Source organism: Pantherophis guttatus, chromosome 9, assembly GCF_059756535.1.
Source record: "Pantherophis guttatus breed Tessera chromosome 9, ASM5975653v1, whole genome shotgun sequence".
In the NCBI taxonomy this organism is placed as follows: domain Eukaryota; kingdom Metazoa; phylum Chordata; class Lepidosauria; order Squamata; family Colubridae; genus Pantherophis; species Pantherophis guttatus.
The window spans coordinates 8,612,312-8,634,481 of record NC_142071.1 but is presented as its reverse complement, the minus strand read 5'-3'; the positions used below and the strand labels follow the sequence as shown (position 1 = coordinate 8,634,481).

The following is a 22,170-nucleotide window of genomic DNA, read 5'->3' as shown; positions in this document are numbered from 1 at the left end:
GAATGGAGTTTTTCCAGTATCCTCCTCCTGCCATGCCCACCAAGCTACGTCCACCAAGCCACACCACTCCCACCACAGAACCTGTAGTAAAAAAATTTGAATTCCACCACTGCAAAGAATGCCATGGTCAACACCAGGTCTTATTATAATAGCAACAGGACCATCAATAAAGAGACTGCAGCTAGTGATAATAGACTTTGATACCACTATTAACTACATTTTTTAAAAAAAAACAAACATATTATTTGGTTGGTGGGGGGAAGAGAGAGACAGAGGTCAAGAGACGGTGAAATCCATTCCTACCTTAAGCATGAAGCCAACAGGGTGACTTTGGGCTGGTCAGTCTCTCTCAGTCCTAGGAAGAAGGTCCTGGTGAGACACTTCAAAAAACATTGTCAAGAATGTCAAATGGTCTTCTCCAGGTAGTCACCAGGAATCAAGATCAACTCAAAGGCTAAATAAAGCCGCAGTGGTGCAGTGGTTAGAGTGCAGTACTGCAGGCTACTTCTGCTGACTGCCGGCTGCCTGAAATTTGGCAGTTCGAATCTCACCAGGTTCAAGGTTGACTCAGCCTTCCGTCCTTCCGAGGTGGGTAAAACCAGGACCCAGATTGTTGGGGTCAATAGGCTGACTCTTTAAAATGCTTAGAGAGGGCTGTAAAAACACTGTAAGGCGGTATATAAGTCTAAATGCTATTGCTATTGCTATAAACAAGCAAATAACTGCAGTTTTGTAAAAGTGAGATTAAATTCTAGCGAATGTGCTAGGATTGATTTCAGAGTCAGGAGGAAAATTAAAACATTCTCAAGCACCCTAAGAATAAAGTGGATGATATTCCCAGGAAAAAAGGGCTGTGTGCATGTATGAGTGTGTGTATGTGTGTTTGTGTTTGATGTATGATTTTGAGGACAGATTTATCCACCCACCCAGGGTGGATAAATCCCAAACCAGCAGGCACTACTTCCATGTCTATATCCAATTATATAACATGTTTATTAACCAGTGGCAGTATTGAATTATTTTCCACACTTGTCTGCACTTATAGGATGAGAACATTTTGAATTTTTTAGTAATAAATGGCCTGTTTGGAAAAAGAAAAAGAAAGTCACCAAGAAAAAAAATCTGAAATGTTGATTACTTTTGCACAGAGAGTTTAAAGTTGGCCAAACAGATGTTTGCTGGGTTTTTTTTTTTTTTTTTTTTTAAGAAACAAGAAAACTTACAAATTCTGCTTCCTGGCTGAATTGTGTGTGCCAAGTTTCAGTTCCAGAGAAAAAGAAACAAAAAACAAAAAACAAAACAGCTGAATTATATATTCCTGACCATCAGAGTTTACAATGAGATGCAGACAGATCCTTGAGAAAAATAAAATTAGAGAATCATTCAAAGCTAGAGGAGATATACAGCAATGTGAAGTATAGTGGTGATTCTGTGGGGGTGCCACAGATTAATGGAAGCATCTTAACCCAAAATGAAATTTGTTTGCTCATTTTAAATGTGATCCAGATCTATCGGACCACATTTCCCACTGTGCCCACCTATGGAAATGATAGCAAATGTAATCAGCTCATGTAGAATGCATCAAGAGTAACCATTAAATTGATGTATTATACATTTACAATCATCATAAAAAATAATATTTAGGCAAGTATAACAGTCTGGTTAAGGCACCAGGTTAGAAAGGAGGAGACTATAAAATTCTAGTCCCAGTTTAGCCATGAAAGCCAATTGGGTGACTCTGGCGCAGTCCCTTTTTCTCAGCCCAACTCACCTCACAGGTTTGTGGTGTTAGGGAAATTAGGAGGAGGAAGATGTGTCGGATATGTTCGCCACCTTGAGTTATTTGTAAAAATAATAAAGGTGGGGTACAAATAAATAAATAACCTGATACCCTGCATTCTGATTTTATTAATCACAACAGGTTAAACCTACCATCTCATTTTACTAGTCATTTAAAATTTACTAGTCATTTACTGTACATTTAACTGACATTTTAAAAGTGTTCTAGAAATATTATATGGGGCTCAGTAGCATCTTTGGAATTAAAAATCTGTTGTGGGACATTCATTTGCTATGAATGAATGAATGAATGAATGAATGAATGAATGAATGAATGAATGAATGAATGAATCAATCAATCAATCAATCAATCAATGAAATTCAATTTTAAGCAAAACATTGGTCTGTAGTCAACTGACATTTTAAAAATGTTCTAGAAATATAATATGGGGCTCAGTAGCATCCTTGGAATTAAAGATCTGTTGTGGGACATTCATTTGCTTTGAATGAATCAATGAATGAATGAATGAATGAATGAATCAATCAATCAATCAATCAATCAATCAATCAATCAATCAATAATAAATGAAATTGAATGTTTAGGACCCAAAGAGATTTGTTGAATCTATGGAATTTATGGAAGTCTCAATTGGATGTTTCTTAAGGGTGATGTGATTGTGCAAATTTGTGATTGTTTGCCTTTCCAAGTCCCTACTTGTTCTAACTCAAGTTGATATCTCCTCCCTCTCAGTGATGTCTTCAAGCCCCACAGTTGGTTCTTCAAGCAGTTCCTCCATCCTTCCATTCTCCTCCTCTGTCTTTCCTGCTGTCAAACAAAAGAGTGCCTTTGCTCCTGTCATCCGACCCCAGGGGTCCCCTTCCCCAGCGTGCTCCACTGGCAATGGAAATGGGTTTAGAGGTAAGCAAAAATCTACTTCCTTCACCCACCATTCTCCCAGAACTTCATCTCTATATATGTCATAGGTTTTATTTCAAAGGTACTATAATGGGGGGGAGCATGCCTCAACATGGACTTTGCACACCGTTCCTATGTGCAAAGCAATCTCCTAAAAATGGAGTGTGGTACACAGAATTGTACCCATATAATCCTCACCTATCCCATTATCCTTCTTAGGTTTTTCCCACGGTCTTTGATTAATTACACAGAAAGCCAGATCCTAACTAACAAAAAATAATAAAAGAGTAAAAGCAGGAAAGGAAGATAAAATTAAAGTGCACAAAGTAAAGTAAAGAGAAAGAGAACAAAGCTTCAAATCTCCTTTGCAGCAAATATAAATACAATTATAAAGTTATCTCTTACTATGATTACAAAAAAAAAGAAAAAAAGCAGAATCAGAAATTGTAAATGCATTTTGTTCTGTTTTATGCAGAATAGAGCTTTTGGTCAATGATAAATGTAAATACTGGGGTTTTTTGCTAATCAAATAAGGTAATTTAGCTATCTCCACAAGTTTCCCATCTTTGCCAAGTATTTCTCCATTGTGAGTGGTATAGAAAACTTTTCACAAGATGTCAGCTTGCAAGAGCTGCAGTAATACCAAGAGCTTTTATGAATTCTAATCATCTCATAAACTGCAAAACCTCAGATCAAAACTGTCCAAAATTTGTGAGCGCAACAATCATTTCCTTTCATTTCCTTTCATTATTGCTTCCTTACAATAAGTATATGCTTTTTAATCTCTTCCCAAAGGCTCTAAGTCACTTGCAAATAATAAAGTATAAAATAAAAATAAAAATAATCACTAACTGCAATGAAGAATCCCATCAGGCATCAATCCCCAGGTCTTTCTGAACATCCTGGCCGTAGTGATTTTCTTAAGTATTGGGCTGTTCCAAAGTAATTATTTAATACAAATGAATGAATAAATGATCAAACTAATTTGAATTCCCAAAACATTGCATCAGACAATGTAATTGCACCTGCCGCTGAGAAAATATCCATTTCTGTTTTTATATAAAAAAAGGCTATGCCATATATTGTTTCAAAAGGTCATTACATAAAATGGATAGGAATAAAAAAAATGCTGTTATAGATATATCTAAATCTGATGTACAAATAACTTATATGAGTCAATGTGGAAACACATCACTTCCATCTGCATTTAAATCATCAGTCAAATCTTTCTCCTTTTTTTCTATTTATATCATTCATTCATTCATTCATAAAAAAGATCACATCTTTAATTTTCCTGTGTGTTCTCATTCAGTTTGATTAAAGGGGATTTGCTTTAGAAACCTAAGACCAAGGTTGAGTAGTTAAGGCACTAGGCTAGAAAATAGTTCTAGTCCCACTTTAGGCATGAAAGCTAGCTGGGTGATTTTGGGCCAATCACCAGGAGACGTGGAATTCTAGATCCTCCTTAGGCATGAAATCTGGCTGGGGGACTCAGCCCAATTTACCTCCCAGGGATTTTGTGTGGAAAAGAGGAGAAGGAAGGAGTAATGCTTGCACCTTAAATTACTTTAAAAAGTAATAAAAAAGGATTTAAAAAATCTTTTTAAAAATTACAGTGCCAATCTCATGAATAGAGTCTGGGGAAAAAAATTTGGGGGTGGGGAGAGAATATATGTGAGTACACTGTCTTTCACTACAGTGTCCTCTCTCTTCTGCCATCTGTAGCCTTTTTGACTTCTCATATTTTAATTCAATTTTTGAAGAAAAGCATCCTGTAAAAACTGTTTCTCAAACTGGCAAGCGAGGGCAGCAAATGATGAGAAAATGTGAAATAGAATCTTCCAGTACCTCCAACAACAAGAGAAATTTAAAAACACCAGTCAAAGAAATTTGAAAGACATTCTCAAACCCCTTAAAGATAAGGTAGAACAACTGAAGTCTTTGGTGCAAGAATCTCCAATTTTTGTAATCGAAAGACAGATCTTCATTATGCTGTGCCTTTCTTACCCTTCCTCTTCCTTATTCCAGCCTCCCCCCCATTCCTCACCCCCATTCCAACAGTCAAAAAGGTGGAATAGAGGCAGGGAAAAAGAGTGGTCTATTGTGTGACATGCTATAAATTGTATTCTCCAGCGCTGCCATATTGATTTTTTTTCCCCCGGCCTCCCCTATTCCAGTCAACAGAACGCAAAGCAGTCCATTGATAGAAGTCTGTAGGCATTTCCAAAGATCAGACTTTTGCCAACTGGGTAATATATGCCTTGGAGCTTTGCTCCAAATCTCAGAGGTGACATGATCTGCCTTGGCGCTCACTATACAGATTGAGGCTGGCAAAGCAAAAAAACAGCAGTTCTGAAGCTAGAGATGCTGTTCTGTCAACCTGCCACAGTTGCTTGCCTTTAAGGCTACCTAGCTCTCCACCAAATATGATTAGTTCAGAAGTACCAGAGAAAGAAGCTTCCAGTTTAAACCCTTGAAGATATATAAAGTTCTTGGCATCTTTATCTGGCTGTAGGCTTTCAACTGTTGTGAATGCAGCTTCCTTCTTGCCTGCTATAGAGACCCTAATGTAGCTTAGCCTTCAATGATTCTTCTGCCAACTCAAGTTGAGAAGCTGAGCTAAGGATGGGGTGTCAGTCTGTCAATGATTTATTGCTGTGTCCAAGGGCAAAGCTTCCATTCTGAGGGAAGCATCCGAGGGTGGTGGATGAACGTTGCCCTCTTCCGTTGTTCGCTTCAAGGCAGGTGGCATCTGCACATGTTCAGAAAACCATGGCAAGGCCAAAGATGCTAAAGCAGAGCAAAGCATCAACTCCAATTTGAAAAGTTAAAAAAAAAAAAGTGAAAATGCCACTTTGCTTCACAGATCTGTTCCAATACAGTGATTTTCAGTTGAATCAAGTTACTCCAAAGAAGCTCAGCGCGGGTCCTGAAGATGTAACTTTCTCCAGGCTAAGTGACATGTCAGATTAAATCAAATATTTATCATTGTCATAGAACAGCATCAAGAGGGCAAATTGTATTTTTAATACAATTAAATGTATTAAATGTATTAATGTATTTTTTAATACAATAAAAAATATAATAGATACATCAAGGTCTTGGTAATAATAACTTTAAAAGCTAAAATATTTAAAAATGAATGTATATATAAGAACAAGAGTCTAAAAAGACTACAAAAGCAGGGGCAGGAACTTTAGATAGAGGTTAGTATGTGGCAGACTATATGAAATTATAGAGCATTTTAGTATGATAAACTAAAGGTTCGTTTAATCTACTTTATGGTACATCATGTAGCTTTCTCTAGCCTAAATAACATGTTTATACTGAGGACTGGGAGAAAACATAGGAGTCCATTTCCTGGGGCTATCTCACATGGTACTACTGACACTGGTGAATGCCATCTTTCCAGAACTTCAAAGGAACATTTCCCACCTTCCCTGTAGATAGAATTCAATCTGGAGCTTTTGGCAAACAAAACAGATTGTAAATATCCATTTGGATGTAATGAGGTCTACTCTTTGGTCAGGAAGGTCATAAGTTCCTATCAAGTTTACCTGGCCTCTGCAGTGAGCCAGATGTTTATGTGTTCTGTGCCCGTCCCACACACGCACCCCCACAGACAGCCCGGAGTTAATAAGCCACACAACAAAATCTTTGAATATAAAGCTGGCAGCAACCCAGTGGCTAGCCAAGACTTTACTCACACAAAACAAAGATTAGACTGCAAGCATTCCGATAAAGCAGGCAAAGTTTCAGCAATACAAGGATTAGTCCAAATGCAGTCCGACAAGGCAGGCAGAACTCCAGTAACGCAGAGATCATGGATTATTTCTAGTTTTTGCTCATCACAAACTGAACCGGCCACCACACCCACATTTATACTTGTGGGGTGTGGTCCAGTGACTCACTAATCTCTGGCACGCCTTCCCCTCTGCTGCTCACTCTTCCCCCTGTGCCACTGCCAAGGATCCAGCCAGCACTTATCTCCTTCATCGCTGTCCACCTGTGGCTGCGGGGACGTGCTTGGCTCTGGGCCTATCTCTTGGCCTTCGGTGTCCTCCGGAGGCATTGCCAGAGAGGAGTGTCCTGGAGAGGGAGGCCTTGCCAACTCCTCTCCCTCACTCTCAGAGTCTGCATCTGTCGATAGCCCAGGCTCAGGCAACGGAACCACAACAATGTGTTTATCCTCCTCCTTTTCCCCCACCTAGCATTATATCAGACTTTGAAAGCTCAAAGCAGCCTAAGTCCTAGTGAGATAATCAGAGTATGGTGTCCAAGCTTCCATCTGCCATCTTGAACCCAAGGTAGAAATATGCATTAGGTTCTCTACTTCTCAATGATCCAACTATCCATTTAGAGCAGGGGTGGGCAGCTATGGCAACTGTATGACTTATGGACTTCAACTCCCAGAATTCCTGAGCCGGCATGGTTATCATAGTTGCCTACCCCTGATTTAGAGCAAAAATCCCAGTCTTTTTCAGAATCATAGGGCTGGGGAAAGGCAGGCCATTTTATTATTTAGCACTAAACATGGGGCTCTTCACACATGCTAGAATTGAGTTGAGCATACCTCAGGACAAACTTAGTTAATAAAATAATGGATTTTTGCATTCTAAAAGCAATTTAGGTTAGCAATTCCATTGTTTAGCCATGCTAAAATGTAAAAATTGATAGTCGTAGCATGTCATTTAGTATACTTTCTGGAGAGAGAAGAGAAGCCAACAGCATGAGGAGTCATCCGCATTCAAGATCTCCTTGCCAGCTTCCTAGAGACATCACCTAACTAGCGATTGTGTCAAGAGGATGTTGGATTAGGTGAACCACTCTGGATTTTCACCTGTTCTGCATAGCATTTGCATGATTTTATTACCAATCCTTGATGAAGAACATGCTGCTTGATGGTTCTCATTAATGTTACCCAAGGGAGGAAACCTATTTGAAACTTGGCTCCCTGAGTGGTGTTGGGAAAGACATGTGGACACCCTTAGATGACCTGTCTAGTGCCAGGCGTTCCTGCTTTTCACTCCCTGTATGCCATCTGCTCTAATTTTTTTTTGGCTCCGCAGCCAGGCAAGGTAGGTTAGGAACGGTAGGGCCTCGTCTTTGTCAGCAACTCCAAATGGATTGCAGGTGTCCTGATCGGAGACGCCTGGCACTGATTTTGCATTGGACGTTTAGCCTGCTTAAAAATAGTGTGGAGAAGATGTAATGTGACATGACGCAAAGCGGAGTGATGAGTACCCCGGTGTCTAATCACCTCAGCACAGATGGAAAGCAGCAAATTGGAAACTGCTGGAGCCGTGCAAATGGTTAAGCCACCTTTGCCTGTGGCTACTTTGTTCCTCTAAACAGGAAAACCATCCCTACCATTTCTCAGGCCTCATCTTTGAATGCTGTTGTTGCTTCTCTTGCTATAAGAAAGCCTTTCATTGGTCAAGAGAGCAGGTAGCCATGATGGGCCCTACCAAGCTTTGCTGTGATTTGGTTCAGTTGGAATTTCAGAAACAAACCAGCTTTCCAAGTTGGATTGGCCATCTGAATCTGTCTTTTTGAACTAGACGCTCCAAACCAGATTGACAGTTTGGATCAAACTGCGTTCTCCAAATTTTAATAGGACTTTCTAAATCGAAGCAGCTTTATAGTTTTGCGTGAAAGAGAGCGTGGGATAATGAACTGGAGCACAGGCGATGTTTTGTTCAAGACTTTGTGGGCAGGAACAAGGCAGGAACACAATTCTGAGGTTGTAAAATAGATTGGATCACTTTAGATTTGCAGGATAGAAGGGAGATCCATTGCTGGGTTTCTGAAGCACGCTTAACCAGGTCTTAATGATCCGGTCTCTGCATTTGCAGAGCACATTAAGTGCAGTCGTTATTAATGTTCATTAAAGATTTGTCTTGGGTAAGATTCTGCTGTTTGGTTAGTTTATATTTCAGTGTATGTGAAAATCTAGAAGATGTATTAATTTAGATGTATTAAGATGTAACCAATTTATGTACCAGGTATGAATGTAACTTCCATTTTTAAGCGTGGGAGCGTGTTACCTTAATAATAGTAATGGTAACTATTTCTATTAAAATTGAGATGCTAATCAGAAGTCTGAATTTTTTTTTTAATCATTTGTTTTGTTGAGCTTACATTGGACATGGCTGAACTATAGAAGCATAGAATTAAGCCAATTTGGGTTTAACTGGGGGAAGTCCAGTTCAAAACAAGGGTCCACAAAATCTGATAGCCTCTTGATGATCTAGACCAGTCTTTCTCAACCTTGGCAACTTGAAGATGTGTGGACTTCCAACTCCAAGAATCCTCCAGTGAGCTTGCTGGCTTGGGAATTTTACAAGCTGACGTTCACACATCTTCAAGTTGCCAAGGTTGAGAAACACTGGTGTAGACATTGAGAAGGAAACAAAGCCCCAGGTAGTGCGTACGTACAAACCAATCTCTCTCTCTTCCTAAATTCTGCATTCAAGGGAATTGCCAAGAGAGACAAAGAGGAATGTAAACTATTTTGTAATAGTTTACTCTAGGTTTGTTTGTTTTTTATCATACTAAGCTCGTTCAGGTCTGTTCCATATCAACCTATCAAAAAGTTCCATATAAAAGAGTCCGTACCCACCCAAAACTAAATTTGAAAAATAGTTAAGTTTATTGTTTTTAACATTGATAAAATATCTTGAGATCTACAAGATGCGGGTGAGATCATGAAAATCTTATGGAGAGAGGTTATCCAATTATTGTATAAGATTATATGTAGACATTTGGGTTAACTAAGATGAAAATTTCCATTTCATGCCCAACTCCTGATAATTTCATAAATACAGGTAATCTTTGACTTACAACCATTCATTTAATGACCATTTAACATTACTATGGCACTGAAAAAAGTGACCAATGAACATTTTTCACACTTACAATCATTGCAAGCATCCCCATGGTCATGTGTTAAAAATTCAGTCAGTTGTCTTATATTTATGACGGTTGCAATGTCCTGGGGTATGTGTCACCTTTTGTGACCTTCTGGCAAGCCAAGTCAATGAGGAGCACAGATTCAACTAGGTTACTAACTTAACTACTACAATGATTTCCCTAACAACTGTGACAGGAAAAGTCATAAAGTGGGACAAAACTCACTTAACAACTGTATTACTTAGCAGTGGAAATTTTGAGTTCAATTGTGGTCGTAAGTCGAACACTACCTGTATGTCCATGTAGTTTTCTTGGTAGTAATACGGAACTATTTGTGATTGTCTTCTTCTGTTTGTTTGTTCTTCAACTTCCCATTCTAGATTACAACTCTGGAATTTCCTGGTGGTAATCCAGCCAAGGACTAACAAATCCAGCCATACTTAACTAAGGTCAGCTAGGTGCTGCCACCTAGCAGGGCTATCAAAGATTGCTTGTCGCAGAATTTTGTACTGTATTATTGTTAATGATGATTACACTTGTTAAAGTTCAAAAGTGAGACAGAATAGAAGAGAAACTCAAAGCAGAGATCTTTTGATAGAAGCAGATTGGCAGATCAGTTCAGACTTTAGTAAGAAAGCAGATGGCAGAAAAATTCATTCTGTCTGATATATATATTTGTTTTCTGAAGTTTTCGCGGGTATTTGTATGTAGGTCTTTGGTTATTCAGGTTTTCTCCCGCGTAAAATTGGAAGCGTCTTGACGATGTTTCGACAAAGTCTCATTCGTCATCTTCAGGCTGGAGTTTTTGGCTTCGTGCTTCTAGGAGCAATGTGAGATCGCAGCTGTTTCTTCCTTTTAACTGCTAGTGGGGGTGTGAACTGATTCGGTGGGAGCTTGGACCTAGGTGGGACCTAAACAGAACACACCCCCATCCAATCAGAGCACAGCCAACCCCCCATCCAATCAGAGCACAGCCAAACCCCCAAGCAATCAGAACACAGCCAAGCTGCCACGAAGCCGAGAACACCAGCCTGAAGATGACGAATGAGACCAAAGACCTACATACAAACACCCGCGAAAACCTCAGAAAACAAATATATATATATATATGAGTCCTGGAGATGCAGTGGTTAAGTGCAGTATTGCAAGCAAACTCTGCCCACAGCCTGGAGTTTGATCCTGATGGGCTCAAGGTTGACTCAGCCTTCCATCCTTCCCAGGTTGGTAAAATGAGGACCCAGATTGTTGGGGGCAATATGCAAATGCTTACATTGTAAACCACCCAGAGAGTGATGTAATGCGCTATGGGGCAGTATATAAATCTAAAATGCTATTGATATTGATATTATTGCCATTGTTGTCAAATGCACCTTTCTAAGTGGTATAGAAAACCAGAATGACTGTGACCATTAAAACCCACAAATTTAAATAATACACAAAATTGTATTTATTAGGGTAACACATTCAAAATATTTCATAGTGGGGAAAATTGTTTGGAAAAGTGATATATAATGTTAGCTTTTTGTCCCGAATAGCAAAAATGAGACTCTTCTCCAAATTCTCAGTTTGTGGTTTAAAGTGCTGCAATCTGTTTCTTGATAAAATCCATTCATTTTGTGACAGAAGAATGCAAGTCCTTTTAGCTTGTAATATTATAATTACTTGCTAGCTTGGTTCCAAGGTGCTTCATAGGAGGGGAGATTAATTTACTTCCCTGCTACCTCTGTAGCTTGAATTGGCAGCTGAAAAAGCAAAAAAACTCTTGCCTTTATCTGCAGGCATGTAGCTGGCAAAGGGATCACATCTGGCTATGCATCTCCCAATAAAATTACTTGGAGCCTGAGTGCTCCTACCTTGTGGGATGCAGCAGGAGGTGAAAGCTGATGAAAGGCCTGGAGGCACAATCTGGAGAAGCTCCTTGTCAGTTTCACCTCTGCCAGGAGTCCAAGGGAGTTGAAACTGACAAGAGGCGTTTTTCTGGCTGGATCTTGATACATGATGAGGCTTGGGCTGGAGAAATCCCAGGTCAGGTTGCTGTGCTTCTTTCTTTCTTTCTTTCTTTCTTTCTTTCTTTCTTTCTTTCTTTCTTTCTTTCTTTCTTTCTTTCTTTCTTTCTTTCTTTCTTTCTTTCCTTCCTCCCTCCCTCCCTCCCTCCCTCCCTCCCTCCCTCTCTTCCTTCCTGTCTTTCTCTTTCTCTTTCCATCCATGTGGGATTTTAAAAACACAATGAGGTTCAAAACAGTGCAAGTAGATAAATAGATTAAATAATGGGAGCAGAACATCATTTATTATCCTGCATACTGAGCCCAATAGCAAAACAATTGATGATCTCTCTGTCTCTCTCTCTCTGTGTGTCTCTGTGTCTCTCTGTCTCTCTGAGAGAGACAGACAGACAGAGAGAGAGAGAGAGATACACATAGAGAGAGACAGACAGAGAGGGAGAGAGAGAGAGAGAGAGAGAGGGAGGGAGGGAGGGAGGGAGGGAGGGAGAGAGAGATACACACAGAGAGACAGAGAGACAGACAGAGAGGGAGAGAGAGACAGACAGAGAGACACAAACACACACAGAGACACACACAGAGAGAAAGAGAGATAGAGAGAGAGAGACATCAATTTCTGAATTTCTTCTCATTTCTTTTCAACAAAGCATCCTGTAATAATTTTAAAAGGTGGACCCTTTTAATTAATAAATTAGGTTTTAAAAGCCTTTCTGCAAAACAATCCTGTATCCACTGCCAGGTAGATCTACTCCCAGTTTGTTTTCTACTTGCCGTCATAGCTATGCATTGAATCTTGAAGTTTTGTTAGACTGACAATGCATCTCTCCCCCCCAGGTTACAACGTAAGCATTGCCTTTTATGTTACAAGCATACACAAAAGGGGTTGCCTTTGCATTGTGATATTGTGCCACACAGATTGCCCCCTTGCCCCCCACCAGTTTTGGGGACTGTTAGTTTTCTATGAGTCCCAAACCAATATTATCACACACATCGCCATTGCAAGAAAGCTATGCCCTTGCACCAGTCATAGTTCATCCCTAGGTGCCCCATAACCATAAAATAACACAATCACATGTGTCCAGCAAACTGAAGTATGCATAGCCTGATGTTGTGAAATGGACACAAAATGAGGCCATCACACCTCAGTTTCTCTTCATTGGGCCCAGGGCATTTAGATGCTAGGTGTGTCAGAGATTGGTGGGGAGGAAACCAGCACCCTGGAATTCCACAATGCTTCCCAAAGTACATTTTATAACAATTTTGATACAAGGCTTTTACCAAGAGGAAGAAAAAAAACATCGAAGACGTGATGGTGTTAGTAATGAAAGAAATTTCAGATCTGATAGAACTTGGGCAATGCATGTCCAAAGCGATCATGTATCTTGTTACCAAACGAAAGCTGTTTTTCTTTCCCTTTTCCAACAAGTTACTGAAGTATCCCTCAGAGGCCATGTCAGAAGCAGCTAATGAAAAGAGGAAGTGTTACACGCCATTGCATTTTCTTCTTTTAAATAAGTATGGCTGATTTTTGAAAGGGCTTACACTCAACTCTCTCCTGTTTTCATTACTGAGTTCAGCTCTTGCGAAATTTGATTGCCTCTGGAGCAGTAAGTTTGCCCCAGTGAATGATCCCACAAAATATTGAAAGAAATCAGCCAGTTCCCAGTGAACGGTGGATGGTCCCAAATTCAGAGAGATATCAAGGAATTCTTTAAATAAAAACTTCCTTAAATCAAACTGGACTCCTGATGATTGCATAATGAATGATCTGCAAATATAATATTCTTTGAAGCAATATGCAAGGAGCTTGTTGTTGCTTTCTATCTCTCTGCCTTCCCGCCAAATGTCTAAGCTTAGTCCATAATGCTGGAATTTCCTTGTATTTTTTCATCCAAGATGTTCCCACCTGTTACAGCAATGAAAGTTGACCATTACCAAATCTGTATATTAAAAACTGACATGGCCCTATTGGTTCATGATGGACACACTGAAGTCCATTGCTCCACAATGGTTTTGCTGCGATGAATTTTATGTAACACATAAAATGCATGTTCAGCATTTACCTGAACATGTCAGAAAGATGTTAAATACCTAGGAATTTGAGGGCGTCTACTGAATAAAACAATTAACGTTCTCATAGGAATGTCCACATTTAATGAATGCAATGTGTACTGCAAAAAAAAATAAAATATGGAGAATGTGCAAAACAATTGTAAACGTGGAAGCACCTTCATTAGCAAGTTGCAAGACATTTATTTAATGTTTGATTCTGGTTAAAGGTTGTAATTACTTGGAAGTAGCCCATAGTCTGTGCTCCTGGAGGCCCAGAGCAACTTCCTGCCATTAGGCAACTAACAATGATCCATGGGTGCTAATCCATGCACCATTTGCTTCCTTTCTGCTACACATCGTCTCTATTCTTCATGAGATCTAAACCCATCATTTTAAGCTTCTGGAACCATGCTACCTCATTCAATTGTGGGAACTCAATTTGGTGGAGCATCTGATAGGAATCTGCTGAGAAACTTGCCATCAGAGACCACTGATGTTGGACGAGAGAAGCAGCCAACTTTGAACATGGTGGCAGCTTTTCTCCACCCTCAGAAATGCACTTTTTAAAAAAAAAAAAAACATTCTCACTTCTCTTTCCATTCCTTCATTTAGCTGCATCTTAAGGACCATTCTGCTCAAACTTTCTGGGTTTTTTTTTTTTTTTCCTTTTAAAAAAGGAAAGAAGCAAGAGTTTCTTTCTCAGAGATGTGTTTATTAGCATTATTAGTGCCTAAGATGTGCCCATCACCTTAGCTTCTGGCTGATTTTTGACAAGTTTAATCAAGCATTTCATCTGATAATGGCTGCCTTTGGAGGTTAATACAATGCAGCTCACCTCCAATTCTTTCTTCCATTTCTCTCCAATAAAGTAAAATAAAGGCGAGAGAGAGAGAACTGGATCCCTGAGGGATAATCACGGCAGTTCCTATATTCCCCACTCATCACCGAATGCCTTGTCCTGCATTGAACCACCTTTATTGAAAAGTTACATCGATTCAATATATAGTAATACAGGCAAAAATAATTACAGCTTTGCGAGTGGTGTAAGACCTTAATCCGAAGCTCACAAACATTCAATAAAAAGTAGTGCAGACTGGGAAATAGGCTTTTGACAGCAGAGCCCCGAAGGAGGTGGGAGGTGGGAGGGAACAGCCTCCGAGAACAAAAGCCAAGCTACAAAAATCCACCAAGTCACCTTCTTCTGTACCAGGAAAGATTTTGACATTTTAGAAATCAATTAATATTCCTTCAATTATTTTATAATTGAAGAAGCCGTGTATTAGAAAGGGATTTATGGCAGCGAAGCAAGCATCGAGCTGGCCCAAAGCAATTGCTATCTTTCCTGGTCTTTCATCAAAAATATCCTTTCTGGTTTTAATCACTCATGCCTCCTTGATGGACATTTATTTTCTTATCATTTCTCGTTTCGTTGGAGGAAAACAAATTTCCCCTAAACCTTTTCATGGAGGAAGTCTAAAAAACAGTTTGGCAATTCCCCTGACTACCAATTTGAGAGTGTTAAAAGACCCCTTTGTATTGAACAAAGTTAAAGCCGAGAAAACAAGACCTATTTCATATGGAGAGCCAGTTTGGTCTAGTGGTTAAGGCACCAGACCTGAAAGCTGGAGACTGTGAGTTCAAGTCCTGCCTTAGCCATGAAAGCCAACTGGGTGGCTTTGGGCCAGCTATTCTCTCTCAGCCCATCACAGGGTGGTTGTTGTGAAGGAGTAAGATATGTGTTACATATGTTGGCTGCCTTGAGTTATTTGTATAATAATACAGGTGGGATATAAATAAAAAAATCCCCCCCCCCACATCCTGTCCAAGAGTTGAAGCCCAATATTGGCTATGCTTTGGAGAGATTCAAGTTCATCCTGGTGAACTTGTGTTACAAATCTGAAATTCAGATTTTTCCCTACCTCCCCTCCTCCTTTTCAATTTATTTTCTTTTGGCCATTTTTGTTACTGCTTTTTTTGGGGCGGGTGTATTTTGTGGATTTCCATTCCTCCTCCCCCCTGCATGCACACACTAATTGTATATGATTGTATTATAAATTTGAGAAGTAAAAAAAAAAAAAAAGGATGACTATTAATTACTAATCTCCCACTATGGTTACCAAAAACTAATAAAAACGAGCTGGAACAGAGAATAAACACCATTTGTCTGCCAGCATATGAATTTTAAAAAATGTCTGAAGAAGGCTAATATTTCATTTAGTATTTAGCATCTAAGTTATTCATAACTTAAGATAGAATATAACCAAAATGGTGGAATAGCTCTTATTTCCCTTGTCAAAATGGGAAATAAACCATGCAATCTTATATTTATTTACTTAATTGGGAGTAAGTCCCTCTAAATTCCACAGGGTTTCCTTTTGAGTAGACAAATATAGGATTGCATTGTAAACATTAGAGGCTGTTGAAAACATTGAAACCTACATGTAAAATTAAAGAAGAAGGGGTGCATTGAAGGTTCCCCGGGTGAAAAGAACATTTTCAGCATTGGAATGATAGGAAAATGAGTGTCAAAATACGTTAGGATTTATAAGGAAGAAGGTGTGAGGATGTGTTTGTTTTTCCCTGTATTTATAAAAGAATAACTGTAGAGTGGACAGCTGCAAATCAGATACACATGCTTCTAGCTTCTTTTAGAAACTTTGAATGTAGGTTTATGCTTACATCGATATGCATTTAAATTTTTCATTATTGCTTAAATGTTACCGTGAGCCACCCAGAGATATTTAAGATGGGTGGCCATATAAACCTTTGAAATACATAAATAAAATGAAAAATGTATGTTCTAATCAGTATGCTCTTAATTTGCGTCCTGACTGAAACATTTTGGACTAGTGAAAGTTTTTGAACCTTTGAAAAGCACAACCTGTTAAAGGAACAAATACAAATGACTGAGGCTCAATCTAGTTTCATCTGCTTGTGTCCTTGGTCCTTAAGTTTTATTCATCCTCTGTTACTTCTAATGCATTTGTGGTTTTTAATGGTTTTAGACTTTTGCTTTTATTGTGTTGTAAACTGCCCAGAGTCGCTTTGAGAATGAGATGGGTGACCTATCAATAAATAAATAAATCAGCTTCCACAGGAAGGTCAAAAAAACAAAATGGCAGTTAGAACCATTCCACTGAAGCCCTGCCTCTCTTTATGACGTATGTTATGAGAAGGCAGGACTTCGATGGTATGATTCTGGCTGCCATCTTTTTTGAAACTCCACCAACTCTGCCCCATTTGCTGACACCTGCGTTATTTCTGCAAGTTTCTGTTTTGAAAATGTAAATATTGTCTGTCTGTCTGTCTGTTTGTTTTCCAGCCATGACTGGTCTTGTTGTACCTCCAATGTGAAAGAAGAGAAGGCATTGCTGGGATTTCTTCCCTGCCCTCCCCCCTCCTTTTTTTTTTTTTTTCTACAGCACAAAACTACTTATTTGTTATGGAACTTTTTTAAAAAAATGAAGCACTAGAAGCTCAGTTGATGGGGGAAGCCACGTGCCAGAAGGAACGGAAATTTTATAGCGTCGCTAAGAGGCTGTTGCAAGTTGAAGACATCAATACTCATGAACATTTTTTTTAAAGAAAAATGGGAATTGGCCAAGATCCAGATGTATACAGGTTATGGGATTGTATATGGAGCACAAGCTTTTTGTTTTCCTTTTGTTTTCTTTCCCTGTGGACTCAAAACCTTCCTAATGTTTATAGAATATTCAAAGAAGGAACAGGTTGGCCAACCATTCGAGCTTGATATTTTCGATACTCTTTGTTTTACTTTGTAGGAAAAAAAAAAAAAAAAGAAGTCGAAGTTTCTATTTTCTATGGAGTCTTTCAGATACCGATTTAGTTTATGCAGAAAAAAAAAAAGAAATTTCAAAACAGGGTACCAGCATGAGGGACTTTCCTATAAAACCGATATGCTGATATGAGTGGTGGAATGTTGGACGTGTGTATGTGTGTGTATTGACTTATAGTTTAATCTCTTTTCAAATGGAAAAAAAAATGTAAGATGTTTTACAATTATTTAAATAAATAAACTTGTAAGTTATTGTATGTAGAGGTAGACATTGAAGACTTTTGGGGGGGGGACTTCCTTTTTTTTCCTATTGTACAATGAAAATTGGCAAAAACGCAGCAACAATTTCTTAACGCTACAATTTCTGCTCAGTTCTCTCCTGCTCTTGATGGAACCCCTTACAGAAATGTCTCAGAATTCTTCTCCACCAAGGACTCATCCACAAGCCTTTTTATACACACAATGCTATATATATATATATACATATATAAATATATACATATATCTCTCTATATATTAAAATATAGGACCGTCGTTAATGTATGAATATTATACACTTTCTCATGTCTTGATTCGATTAAGGTTTCAGGTACGGGTGTGACTTGTTTACTTCCATACCTCTCCTCGGTAACTACATGGCATGTGTGAAATCTCGCATCAGGTTTTTGCATCAAACCCGCTTCATTTTTCAGGTTGCAATTTGAGCAAGAGGGAACCGTGAGGAGTTTTTTTTTTTTTTTAATCCTCTCCCCCGCGCCCCCCCCCCAGTTGGTTGCTTTTCAGAAAATATTTTGCCTAATTTCTGAATATATAGCAAAAATTATGCTGTGTTGCAAAAAGAACGTTGGCACTTACCTAGGAGAGAGAATAACTCTCCAGTGAAATGTTGAGATGCTAACTTAACATTACGAATGAAGGCAAATTTACGTGTCCCGGGATAATGTTGCAGGATGCAATATGGGTCGGGCACCAGAGGTTTAACCTTTTGGACTCATGCTGGAGCCCATCCTCAGAGAACTTCTCTGTACCAGAAAATAAGTTCTTTCTTTTGTCTCCTAACATTCTGGTAGAGAGAAGTCCCAAGAAGATGGGCTGCAGCACAAGTCAGAAATCTTGGAAGACTAAACCTCTGATCTCAGTGACCGACCCAGATTGGATCCTGTAATTTGACACTCTTGAACGTGTCCTTCATTTGGGACAGTTATAACATTTATCCGGGATCATCCATGTTCATCATGTCTGAATATCAAACGTCATCAGTTTCATTTGTACACATAGAGGTGATAAGTTATCTGCATATTCTGAATACGGTGTAGGAGCAGAAATGCGGGAAAGCTTGCTCTCTGGAAAATCACCAGTTTCATGGGCTTGGTATGAAGTGAAGATTTCGTTCACTAAAGACGTCTCCATGTTTGATGGAGGGACAGTTTCTGGACATGCCAATAGTAGCGTATGAGCAAAAGTCCCACCATTAGAATCAATGGGAAAACTTAATCTGCACAAGATTTCCATATGTGCCTATTTCAAAGCTTCAGAACTTGCGTGGATCTAGGAATCGGGGCAGCGTCTCTTGAAATTCTCAAAGCGTGTCTTGAATCCACTGATCAATCGCTCCCCCTTTTGATGTGTTGATTATTGATAAGCACTGTTTTATAAATCGTTTTAACTTTTCCTAAAGCCTTCTAAATCATCTTTTGTTGCTGTCATTGTAACCATCTCTATCCAAGTCCCATATGTTGATAATATGCCTATAAAATTTATAAATCACATTGTTTTTTTTTTTTTTACAATATACTATTTATATATGTACCTGTATTTTAAGGTGAACTTCAAATTTCTGTGCACCCAGTGAGGGTAACTCTGTTTTTTTTCCCAGGGGAATAAAAACATTAGTGTTTTCCCACGGTGATTGTTGTTAAAGTTCATGGTCCCCCTTTTCCAAAAAACAAAAAAAATCAAATTAATGCCAGGAAGGTGAGTTCATACGTGGATGTATATTTTAAGATAATATGGTTGCAGGAATATTCTCTCTTTCTTCATTATATTAGACAAATTAAACTCACTATCGGGGATCAGAAGCTGTGATATTTACCCTGTTATTATGCCCAATGTTTTAAAAATCAAAATAAGAGAGAAAATATTTTTTTTCCCTCCCTTTTTTCCTTCTTTTTCTCAAAGGGAAAAAGAATGGATGCTTCTATTGGCTTCACTTTCACCATTACTGATTTCAGCCTCTCACATCTACCACTGCTACAGAGAGTCCTCAACTTAAGACCACAACTGAGCCCAAAATTTCTGTTGCCGAGTGAGACATGTGTTAAGTGAATTTTGCCCCATTTTACAACCTTTCTTGCCAAAGCTGTTAAGTGAATCACTGCAGTTGTTAAGTTAGTAACAGGGTTGTGAGGTGAATCTGGCTTCCTCATTTGACTTTGTTTGTAAAAAGGTTGCAAAAGGGAATCATATGACTCTGGGACACTGCAACCATCATACATATGAAGCAGTTGCCCCGCATCCAAATTTTGATCACATGATCATGGGGATGCTATAATGGTCGTAAGTGTGAAAACGGTCATAAGTCACTTTTTTCAGTATCGTCGTAACTTGGAATGTTCACTAAATAAACAGTTGTAAGTGGAGGACTACCTGTATTTAATAATGCCCTATTCATAAATATGGACCTGAATAGAGTTGCCCAGTTATGATTTGTTGGGATCAATTAAATACTAGGAATTGAACTAGTCAGGTATGTAACAGATGCTCACTTCCACTTTGATATGGCAAAGGATCTATTTCCACTAGAGATTACACAGTTTTTCTAAACTGGGAATCTACAGATCTATGGACTTCAGCCCCCAGAATTCTTTGAAATATCCTCCAAATAAAATTGTAGGGTTTTGCCAGGAAAAGAAGAGAAGGGGAAAGTAACCCCGATTGCATTTTAAGAATACAATTAGTTTTATATCTGAGCAAACATGCTGAATAATGGACTCATAAACTTGGAAAAGGTTAGTTAATGAATCCAATCCCATAGCACTTTCCAACTTTCTAGTCTAATTGAGGTTTTAGGATATAATTCTATATTCCAAACTTTCAGATATGTGGATTTTAACCTGGAATGCTCAGTTGAGGTCATGCGGGAGTAGTTGCAGGACATGAGAAATGGTGTTTGATGTAGCTGCCTTAAGCAGAAATAATTCGAAATAGCTGGATCGGTTCTCATCCTTTTAGCTAAGGTCATGCAGTATGTGTGTTTGTTTGTTGTGTGTGTGTGTGTCTAATTAGAATTAGAATAACAGAGTTGGAAGGGACCTTAGAGGTCTTCTTGTCCAACCCCCTGCTTAGGCAGGAAACCCTACACCTAAACACCTAAATCAGTGTTTCTCAACCTTGGAAGTGCTGGCTGGGGGATTCTGGGAGCTGAAGTCCACCCATCTTCAAGCTACCAAGGTTGAGAAACACTGACCTAAACTAAAACAGAATGCTTCCATTTTACCTGCTCACAGAAACAAATTTACATGCAAACAGGTTCTGAAGCTGAACTTCCATGGGACCTAACTTCACCTGATCTATCAGACAAAATTTTCTTGAGACACTTGGCTTGGTTAGTAAACTTGGTTAGGTATTTTTCAGTACAAGTAATCTTCAATTTAAGACCACAATTGAGACTGGAACTTCTGTCACTAAGTGAGGCTGTTGCTAGGTGAGTCGAGCCCATTTTATGACCTTTTTTTGGCAGTTGTAAAGTGACTCACACGGCTGTTGAGTCAGTCTGGTTTACCCCATTGTCAGAAGCCAGCTAGGAAAGTCATAAATGGTGCTCATCCAAGTGTCCAAATTTTTATCACATGACCATAAAGACATCATGACAGTTGTAAGTGTGAGGGCATTTTTCAGCACTGTTGTAACTTCGGTCACTAAATGAATGATTGTAAATTGAAGACTACCTGTACATTAAAAACAGTGGGAATTCAATCTCTCTACATGGGGCTCCCCTTGAGGAGCACCCGGCAGCTCCAGCTGGTCCAGAATGCAGCCGCGCGGATGGTTATGGGAGCGACGGGGCGCTACCATGTGACCCCCCTCCTGCACAAGCTGCACTGGCTCCCAGTGGTCTTCCGGGTGCGCTTCAAGGTTTTGGTTACCATCTTTAGAGTGCTCCATGGCTTAGGACCAGGGTATTTACGAGACCGCCTTCTGCCACCAGTAGTCTCTCACCGACCAGTACACTCCTATACAGAGGGGCTCCTCAGGGTGCTGTCGGCCAAACAATGTCGACTGGCGGCCCCCAGGCGGAGAGCCTTCTCTATGGGGGCACCCGCCATCTGGAATGAGCTCCCCCCGGAGATACGGAGGATCCCGGACCTGCGCGCTTTCCGCCGTGCCATCAAGACATTTCTTTTTCAGCAGGCCGGCCTAGCCTAACCTCTCTTTTAAACTTTTTTAAAAATTTTTAAAATTCTTCAATTTTAAATTTGTCTTATGAATTTGGGGTGTTTTAAATTTCGTTTTCCGGGCCAATTATTTAATTGTATTTTAATGGTTTTTTAACATTTGTATTATATGTATTTTATTCGGCTGTTCACCGCCCTGAGTCCTTCGGGAGTAGGGCGGTATACAAATTCAATAAATAATAATAATAATAATAATCCATGGAGCTAGGGGTTAAATGCCTTGCATTACCCATAAAAGGGGATATTTCAGTCACCAGGTTA

At 39.3% G+C, this 22,170-nt stretch overlaps 1 protein-coding gene across 5 annotated transcripts in view; it reads left to right on the top strand.

The window, feature by feature from the left end:
• The window catches only part of EBF2 (EBF transcription factor 2), a 280,406-nt gene extending 262,694 nt beyond the window's left edge, over positions 1 to 17,712 (top strand). For 2 of the 5 annotated variants that reach the window (XM_087875582.1, XM_034436841.3), the window contains 2 exons: positions 2,531 to 2,698; positions 16,982 to 17,712. In XM_087875582.1, coding sequence (XP_087731708.1) covers positions 2,531 to 2,698; positions 16,982 to 17,013 — 200 coding nt within the window. In that variant the 3' untranslated portion in view covers positions 17,014 to 17,712. Of the gene's footprint in view, positions 1 to 2,530; positions 2,699 to 5,561; positions 5,728 to 9,987; positions 10,057 to 16,981 lie in introns of those variants that run through there. The other 3 variants (XM_034436842.3, XM_034436838.3, XM_034436840.3) reach the window with 3 other exon arrangements.
• Positions 17,713 to 22,170: the final 4,458 nt, after the last annotated feature.